This window comes from Parasteatoda tepidariorum, chromosome 5 (genome assembly GCF_043381705.1).
Source record: "Parasteatoda tepidariorum isolate YZ-2023 chromosome 5, CAS_Ptep_4.0, whole genome shotgun sequence".
Lineage (NCBI taxonomy): Eukaryota > Metazoa > Arthropoda > Arachnida > Araneae > Theridiidae > Parasteatoda > Parasteatoda tepidariorum.
This window is the reverse complement of record NC_092208.1, coordinates 42647931-42657811: the sequence shown is the minus strand read 5'-3', so window position 1 is coordinate 42657811 and position 9881 is coordinate 42647931. Positions and strand designations below refer to the sequence as shown.

The window sequence follows — 9881 nt, the reverse complement described above, 5'->3', positions numbered from 1 at the left end:
CATAGATATCAATATGTAATGTAATTTCAATTTTATTTCCAAAACACAATAATTCATAATTATGACTAGCTTACTAAATTTGTTTTTCATGATTAAAGATATTTTTATTTTTTAAAAATACTTTTTAAAAACTCTTTCCTCGAATTGTGCAATAGATTGATAAAATGTTTGCAATGTATATTAATATACCTTCACAATACTCAAATTATTTAAATAAAAAAATATAATTTTATTATTTGGAAAAGTGGTAAAATTATTAAATCATTAAATGTAAAAATGTTTTTTTTCTCATTACTAAATGTAGATGCAACAAAATTCTAGTAAAATAATAGATATAATTTTATTATTCCGAAAAGTAACAAAGACACAAACAGGAACTCAAATTTGACAACAAAATATGTTATGGAAGATTTTTATGGATAAAAAGATGCACCTTTTCCAACTTGAAAGCTTCAAAAATTGAAACAAAGATTTCTAATCACCCTATTCCCAAAGACAATTCAAAATCACAAAGAAACAATGATAGTTGTTAAATGAAAAGCAGAAAAATTCCAGATTCTAGGCAAGAGATTGTAAAGAACTATTTTATACTTAGTCACAAATATATAATAGTTCTTTAAGAAATTCGAAATCAACCAAAAACATTTAAAAATAATGATTTTTTTTCATAAAAAGCTCTTGAAAATATTCAGATCCTTTATTCTAAGATTGCCGTTATTAATCTGTTGCAGGAACAAGGACGTATCGAACACGTTGAGGTCTGGGTTCAGGTTTGACAACGGCAGCATAAGCCTTGGCTCCATCAGCGGTGGATTCAATAGTAACATCAGCGGGTGCAGCGTTATCTGTTCCTGGTTCGTTTGTTCTGATGTTAGCAACAAAGCCATCGATTCCAGCGACATATTCTACAACACGATTGCGACCGTCTGCGTCGCTGAGTGAATAAGATCCACGAACTGTTCCGGATCCATCTGCTGTTTCAGAATGACTGCTGCTGCCTTCGTCACCTGTTGCAATGTAACTGAAGGAATATGGCTTTGGACTTTCATCACCCTGTAAAGAGAGAATTGTATTTATTTATGTTTCATAAGTAGCATTAAATTTTATGTGTCAGTTATACTCATTGCAATTGACTAAGTAACGGTCAAAAGATAATACAACTGTATACTCGTAACCGCATCCGTCTTCTCAACTGTGATGCCGCACAGTATAAATACCAATAATTCCTTGGAGTCCCAGACTCCTACAAAAATAAACGTCTTGCCATCTCCAAGGTTAATCAGACGCGTCTTGCGGTCAAAAAAGAAAAAAAAACTACCTCTATACTTGACGTCATCATGACGTAGTGGCATGACAGATTCTTTACAGCTCCTAAATAAATTTGGAAATCGTAAATTTTATTTAGCTTACAATTTCAAAATAGTAGAAGGACTCGATTGAGTTGACAATCGGTACTACTATAATTAGTGTCATTCTAGTTTACTTTACCAGCAGCAGCAGCAGCTTTAAAGTGTACCAGTCAGCATTTCATTTTTAAAGCCAAACAAATGTACCGATAAATAAATAATGTTAAATCTAACTTGTTGTATGAGGCCTAGTTTTAGTATAATTTTTTTTTATCAATAAAACATACTAGTTACGTTAGAGAGAAGGAGGTACAGTTGCATTTATTGACACATACATTCGACGTCACTATATATCATAGATGCGACAGATGATAAAAATATAAATAGTGTGGACTAATAAAGCGGACAATCCTATTAAAAGATATTAAAATTAGCAATTTTTTAACATATTTTTTTCGGTTTACTATTAAAAGAATATTAATAACGCTCTAAATATGAATAATTTGCAGTGTAAGTCATGGTGGTAGTTTTGATTTTAAAATTAAATAGATCAAATAAATGAAAATGTAAAAGAGTATCTACCATTTCTTACATTTTCATACCTGCCAACTCTTCCGGATTTTCCTGAAGATTGTATTTTCATATTTAAAGTGGTAGCAATACACTGGTTATTCCAATTAACTTTTTGAATTATAATGATAATTATAAATGAGTTTGACCACCACTACATGTAAATAATTACAATAAATATATGAAAGCATAATAATCCTTACTCAAGCGAATTTCAACGGGATCAAAATATAAATATATTTTTGAGTCAGACTGTTTTTCGTTTATTGTTTTACAACCACTCTGAAAATCCATTCTAGGAAGGAGTGAAAGTTGGCAGGTATGCATTTTTAGTTGCCCATGGCATCTCTGCTATAGGTATCAGTGGAGGGCAAAGGGTTAAAAGTTGTAGCGAAAATGAAGCAAATGTCGGTGTTTTAAAGCATTTGGTGCCACCACTACATGTAATGTTTTAAATGAAATGTATAGGAATGAGAAAGCGTCATAACCAGATTTATATTTAATAATCTTGCATTTATTTTTCGAGAAATAAGATTTCGGCGGAAAAATATATATTGTTGAAAGTACATAGGTGCTAACTTTTAATTTTTAGCCGGATTTAATTTTTTATTAGTGGTAAAATGAATATTTAATATTTATTTTTTGTTTGTAAATTGAAATTTAAAATGATTTTGTCCACCTTGATATACAAATAATACTGAGGGGGTAAAATTAATAAATAAACAGAGGGGGTCAAATTAATCACCCCCTCTCACCGTGAAACATAAAATAGTTTCGCCCCGCTGATTTCAGATATGCAATCGGTTTCTCTTTATAAGATGCAGTTTCTATGGATCAGGATTTTTAAAAATACTTAGTGTTCCCACTTTTCTGCTACGTAGGGAGTGGTAGGAAGCATTTCAGCAGGGATGCTAACTGCTACGCTTTCTGGAAAAGTTTTAATAAATTGAAAGAGAGTTAGATAGTAGCAATTGTGGAATAGAAATAATTACGCTTACTTTAAAAAGGGTAATCCCGAGATAAACGCAACCAAGTTGTATTTCATGTGATAGTTCGAGTTTTTGATATGTAGCAGTGGAAAAATGACTTAGAATTAAAGATACTAAATTAAAAATGATTTAAATTTCGTTGCCGCAAGAAAATACTTTTTTACAAAGCGGAGCAAGTTGACATCTCTGAATTTCAGTTCTGATGCATTAAGACCATAGAGTTGTTAAGTTTTATTTTCACATAAGCAAACAAGTGTATATGTATGTATATAAACCTATACGTTCTTTATAAACAGAAAAAATTAACTAAACTAAAAATATAATTTTGACATCTATCTGTAGCTTTCAGATCAAAACTAATTTCATATTTGAAATTTTCGCACTCGAAATAGATTATAACGAGTATTTGTATAAATGCAACCAGAGATTTATTCCTCAGTGTAATTTTAATGTATCTTAATAATGTATTTTAATGTATCTTAATAATGTATTTTAATGTATCTTAAATGTATCTTTTGTAATATAATCTTTTTAGTACCATCTGAAATTTTTTATTCATTCAGTAAAAATATTTTTCAAAGCTATTATTATGGTTTATTAATATTAGAGAGATATGGTTAACTTGGCGTTAAATTTTTATGTAAACCAAGAGTAATTTTTTTTAAGTAAACATAATTACCTGAGAATAGGCGATGGCTAAGAGAGCAGCAAAAACAACTAAAACCTAAAAAAGAACAAAAACCATAAAATTATTATAATTCAAAAAATAGTTTGAATAAAAAGAATATTAAACTATTTTTAATTATTAACAATTAAATCGATCATTATTTTTTTATATTCTACCCACTTCATTAAATTTTTCATGATATTCTAAAAAATTTTAATTTTTTTTCTTCTTTCTATCTCTTTCAGGCACAAAATTTTCAGCAAAAACCAAAAAGGTTATTTAAATACCAAAAATAACTTGAAATAAACGAATATTACATTGTTTTTAATTATTAACAATTAAATCGTTATTATTATTGTTTTTAATATTCTACCCACTTATTTATATTTTTACGACATTCCAAATATTGTTAACTTTGCTTCCTGTATTATTTGTTATCCCTTTAACCCAAAAATTTCAACAAAAAGCAAAAAGATTATTAAAATACCAAAAATAACTTGAATTGAAAGAAAAAAAGTGCTTGCGCAAGCTATAGTTAACCGAAATTCTTCTAAAACTTTGATTTTGAGAAACACCCTGATAGTGCAACTTTCGTAAAGATGCGTATTAAATTTATTTTTTGAAAGAAAAATACGTGCTTTTTATTTCGTCTTAAGTTATTTACGGAAATTTATATTTCTTCTTCTGTACTTCTGCGCCATAATTCCGAAAACAATATTTTGTATTCAACATGGGACATTATTTACTTTTGTAAATGTCCTAAAAATAGGGATATTTCCTGTTAAAATAGGGATTTTAAGTTTAGTTTCTATTTATTTATAATTTTTTTTAACAAAAATTGATAAGAAAAGTTGTGTGGATATTATTCTAATGTTTAATGATATTTCCTACTTTTCATGGTCAGGGTTTTCTAGAATGTTTGATTTAGAAATTCGAAAAAAATATTTTCGTTGCAAATTTAGCATTTGTAATTGTATTGCGACATTTCTAGAAAAAAATGAGCAATTACTTATTTATATTAATTTATTTCTATAAGCGTGAAAAGGAAATCAAAATTTCATTTATTACGAAAGAAGAGCTCGTTTTTCTATTAGCTACCACATCGACTGCTAAATTCAAAATGTTTATTACGAAGGATATATTTTTTCTTTTAAAAAAGGTATCATAATTTCAATTTCTTTACAAATGGGACTTAGATATTTCGGGAGTAGAGAAATACAAAAATCTTATACAAAAGATTAAGAACTTATTAAATTTGTTGTTACTTTTAAGGATATAAAACACATCTGAAAATTTTCATTAAATTCATTTGTGTTGTTTGTTTTTGTATATTGTTTTATCAAATAACGTTCTTAAACCCCAGAATTATTCAGTAACTCCAATGTATATATAAAAATCTTCTATCTAAGGGTGAAAATGATTAATTTTAAGTGGCTAATTTAAGTGGTTAATGATTAATTAAATCTAAATCAGACAATTTTCTGATTGTTTTGATTTTATTTTATAACCGTCGTTGAACAGCCTACACAATTTAGGGTTTACGATTACCAATTTCAACTCCGTAACCTTGTAATTTTGAACCCAATCCAGAAGGCAAGGTAACTCTTGGATCAAATGTTGGGAGAAACTTGCGTTCGTGGAGGACTTTTTGATGGAACTAGCCCGCATTTGCGTTACATGAAGAGGAAAACCTCGAAACCCTCCCACGGTTTGCCTGATGACAAGGGGACATCAGCACTGCGGTCAGTACGGAATTCGAATTGACCAGCCATTGCTGGGATTCGAACCTGGTCCATATCATTGGGAGACGAGCGCTCTATGATATCAGCGGAATGATTGAAACTCAGAGTTTTGTGAGCATTTTAACTTTTAAATGCGCGCCGAATGTCTTACTCGCCTGAGAATTGACTTTAAAGCTATGTACAACAACATTTAAATTAACATGTTCACGCCGGGTGTTGCTCCTGAAAGCGGGACGGAAAAGAGAAAATACTGGTAGAACTATTTCAATATTAGATAATATTCGGGAGGAGTTAATCTATTCTCAACGATAACAATTCACTGTAAGGAAATTTATCACGGCGAAGAAGCAATTCAATATAAAAATTGCATCCGTTAAGAACAATTGGTAGTTATGGATTTTTATTATTCCCGGAAAAAACTGAAAAATTAGATTTATTTGTTACCAGTTTTTACTCCGGTGTGCCGCCCGATGAGACAATCTAGTCTAGAGTGACCCACCGGTGGGTCACCTCGGCGTGAATGTGTTAAGCATTTTTAACCATTTCTAGATTTTTAAAACTTTTAGATTTGTGGCATTGGAAATAGCAACTACGATAACAGAACGTTCAGCGGTTATCAAAATTACCATATTAGAACTTATTATAAAAAATACTACTCCGTTCATAACATAATTTTTTCTAAGTGTTTGAGTTATCATATCATTTTGGTGATTAAGACTGTTTCATGTAAACTTTTTAAAAACATGAAATAAGAAATTTATAAATCACTGTAATAATTTTGAGGGACTACTGGATGCCTTGTAACGAATTAAAGAAATGCTTTATCCGTTCCAAATCTCCTCCATAACTTAAAATGTTATCTATGAAATTAATTACAAAATCAAATTACGATTGATTAATTAAAGAAATAATTAATAAGTAAAAATGAATTAAGTTTCTACCACTTCTTACATTTCAAGTCACCTGTGGCATCACTATACGGAATGTAACTTGACTTTTAAACAATTGTTCTAACACTAATTATTATTTTACTACCACTTTGGTAAAACGTAACAAATGACATTTAAGTTGACAGCTATAGGGTGGTTTTAAATTTTAGTGAGTCTTTTAGTCTATGAAAGCTAGAAGAAAAAAGAACTTTCTAATTTATTACAGAGCTATTTTCCCCTATAGCCTAAACATTGAGTTTGAAGTGAAATGTAACTATTTTCAACTTAAATTTTTATTTTCGAAAGAGTAATTTGCTAAAAATGGTTTTAATCAACTTATTTTCTTATAATTTATTCAGGGTTCCCACTACCAAGGAAAAATAAATGAGTGGTAACTAAGATTTTTCAAGACTACTGAAAAATGCTCACATTTATATTTATGAATAACGAAATTATTTCTGAGTTACTTTTTTCACCCATATATATTTTCTATATATTAAATATTTATTGATGGCTTAAAATATCTAGATAAATATCACTTTTACTACCAACTTTAAAAAAATTTCGAGACCGTCGGAATCCTGTTTATGAACTGATTAACTATAAGCATATTTCTAACATTATAATTCGAATATTGAATTAATCAAAATTTAAATTTTATTATTTTCTAGTTTAACTTTTTTTATGAAAGTGATTTGTTTTAAGTTTATTAAAAAGGGTCCTCACCATCAGATATGCTGCAATGATATGTTAATTAACTAATTATGGACAAATTCTTTTACTCACATCTTAAATAGTGAGTTAATTTAACCCTTTAATGGGCCATTTATTTCCAGTAAAGGTAAATTAAAGTATTTTTGGAATTGAAATTTTTATAAGAATAGTAATTGGTATCAAAAAAAAAATTCTAATTTAGTTTATAAAAATGCCACTCATTTGGTGGTAAGTATATTTAACACGACTTATTAGAAACTTATAGACTTTTTTTTAATTTATGAAATTAATTTTATAAATGCTACAATCTTCAAAAGGAATTATGCACTTTATAACTTTTATACGTTTTCTTAAACTAAGAAATGGTTGCCAATTTCATTCAAACACACTTTAAGAAAGCTGAAGTTATTAACAAATGGAAACCTAAATTAAAAGTGGTAAAAAAGTTTACCATAGACTTTAAAAATTGGTGGTGAGTATATTTACCACGGCTTTAGAAAGGGTTAACATAAACTTTTACCATTATTTAAAAATTTTACTTTAAAAAAAAAGAGTGATTTATTTTAAGTTTGTTAAAATTTATTCGTATAAGCTGATATTTTTATAAAAGTTGGAAACATAAACTTTTTACGTCATTTGATTTAAATATATTTTTCAGCGTTCTTTAAATATTTAATATTAATTTTTTAATATTCCTGTTTCAAAACATAAACAACCATTTAACAATACCATATAAAAAAATAGAAAGAAAATATGAAAAGGAAATATTTTAAAATTGAAACTTACCTTCATTTTTAAAAACCTTTCTGTTTAGCTAAGAACTAAATTGTGCATGATCATAAAAATTTCTTCTATATATATAATTGAATATGCCTATTAAAAATTCTACGAATGATATTTATGTAATAAGATGTAAGAATTTATGAGTTCATTTTCACTGGACAAGGCTTTGGGGATTTTCTACTAATTATGAGTGTGACCTCTAAATTTTTATAGGAATTCTTAGACAAATTTGAGAGATTTATGTATGATACGATATTAAATAACGGTTTTTATCCATGTAGTTCGGTATCTTAAAGGAAGTGTTTTAAATTATAATTGTTAATGAAGTACGAACTGAATACGAATGGTAGAATTACTGTAACGGTGTATACAAATTCAATTTTTTATTGAAAATTTTCCATACTAGAAAAAGTTGAGAGTTGAGGTTGATCTTTATTAGTATAGTATAGTGTGATTATGATTTATATGATTATGCAATTACTTTAAAAAATTAAACAGAATGCTACATAATTTTAAAAAAGTTGTTTGAAACCAAGGCATTTGCGCTTTTTTATTAAACTAAAAAAACAACAACAATAATTTTTTTAAAATTACTTTAATACGAAAGATTGGATGTCGGGAAATATCGTTTATTAAAATATTATTTATTATAAAAATTGTCTTAACTTTAACCTTTTACTTTAAACTTTTCAAGAAAAATGATGACAAATGAAATAGTTTTTATGTTGATTTATTTTTGATTTAGAAAATAAGTATTTCTTTGGAGCAAAAAAGAAATCTCAAATTGATAGAGTGGAGTTGAGGGAATTTTGTCGAAAAAACAACGTTTTTCACAAAACATGAGTGTTAGAAAAATTAATTGTACCGAATCTAAAGCAGTGACGATACGTGCGTCTAAAAATGAAAAAAAAGCGGAAAAAATTTAGTTCATTTTTTAAAATTATTTATTTTATTTGATTATCTATTTTAATTTACCACTATGTATTACATTAACAGCAAGGTAAATTTAAAACGAAAATTGGCTTTGTCTTCGCATTTAAGAATAAACTGGAAAAAAAATGCTAGCCACCATTGGAAACTTTAAAAGGTTTTGTTTTTTATTCGTCATCACTTCTTACATGCTTATGCGCACTTCTTACATGCTCATACCTGCCAACTTTTAATCCTTCCCATTTTCATTTTTTCCAGTGGTATTAAAATGGAATTAAAACCCCAATTTTAAACAAACAAATACGTTGTATTTGAGAAAACTTAAGTTGACAATCATGATAGTAACGCACATTAATATATGTCTTTAATTTTTGTAAGAATAGTGGTGATCAAAATCATCTAAAAATTAAGTTTATAAAAGAAAAAATAGTATATTCTTACTACCACTTTAAATATGAAAATAAAATCTTCCGGAAAATCCGAAAGAGTTGGCAGGCTTATGCGCAATGTTAGAATGAAATAGTAAAGATAAATAATGATGTGGGTTAGAAACTTAAATAATGGTCAAAATATTTTATTAAAATAATTCCAGCTGAGTATGTAAAACGTAAAAGTAATTTTACGAAAAAAAGAGAGAAAGGAAATTAATCGATCACATTCTTTCTTAAGTTTAAATATTGTTTCATAATCCTAGTTCAATTTTCTTTTCATACAAACACATATGACCCGACTAAATGTTAAATGATTATAACAACATAAACTAAATTATTGTGTTTTTTTTTGAACAGTGAAATTCATGCAAACAAATATGTGTCTACTAAATGTTAAATGATTGTAGCTACATAAACTAAGTTAATGCATTTTTTTAAAAGCGAAATTTGTAAGAAAACACATTAGGTAAAAAATTATTACTAGAATCGGATATCCTATGGTATGCTAAAAATACTTCCATTTACCACTGTAGCCAGTGGTCGGAAAAACTGGATTATTTTTGAAGTTTTCTACAACTACAACTACTTTGTTACAAATGTGGTTAACTAAAACTACGTCTAAATTTTTTAATGTAGTGACTGCAAACTATTTTGGATTTGTAATAACTACTTCAATACTTTAAGGAGATAAGCTTACAATAAGTCCAAGCGAATAATTAAGAAATATTTATTCACGTTTACATGAGCCTGTTTGTTACTCCAAATTTTTTTTCGAATCTG

General features: G+C 27.9%; 1 protein-coding gene across 1 annotated transcript; it reads right to left on the bottom strand.

The window, feature by feature from the left end:
* Nucleotides 1–315: 315 nt before the first annotated feature.
* On the bottom strand, nucleotides 316–7851 carry LOC107436559 (cuticle protein 10.9-like). Its single transcript, XM_016048322.3, has 3 exons — nucleotides 7744–7851; nucleotides 3585–3629; nucleotides 316–1053 (listed from the first exon to the last, which is right to left on the bottom strand). Exons 1-3 carry the CDS (start codon nucleotides 7747–7749, stop codon nucleotides 718–720), a joined length of 387 nt encoding a protein of 128 aa, XP_015903808.1. The 5' UTR covers nucleotides 7750–7851; the 3' UTR covers nucleotides 316–717.
* Nucleotides 7852–9881: the final 2030 nt, after the last annotated feature.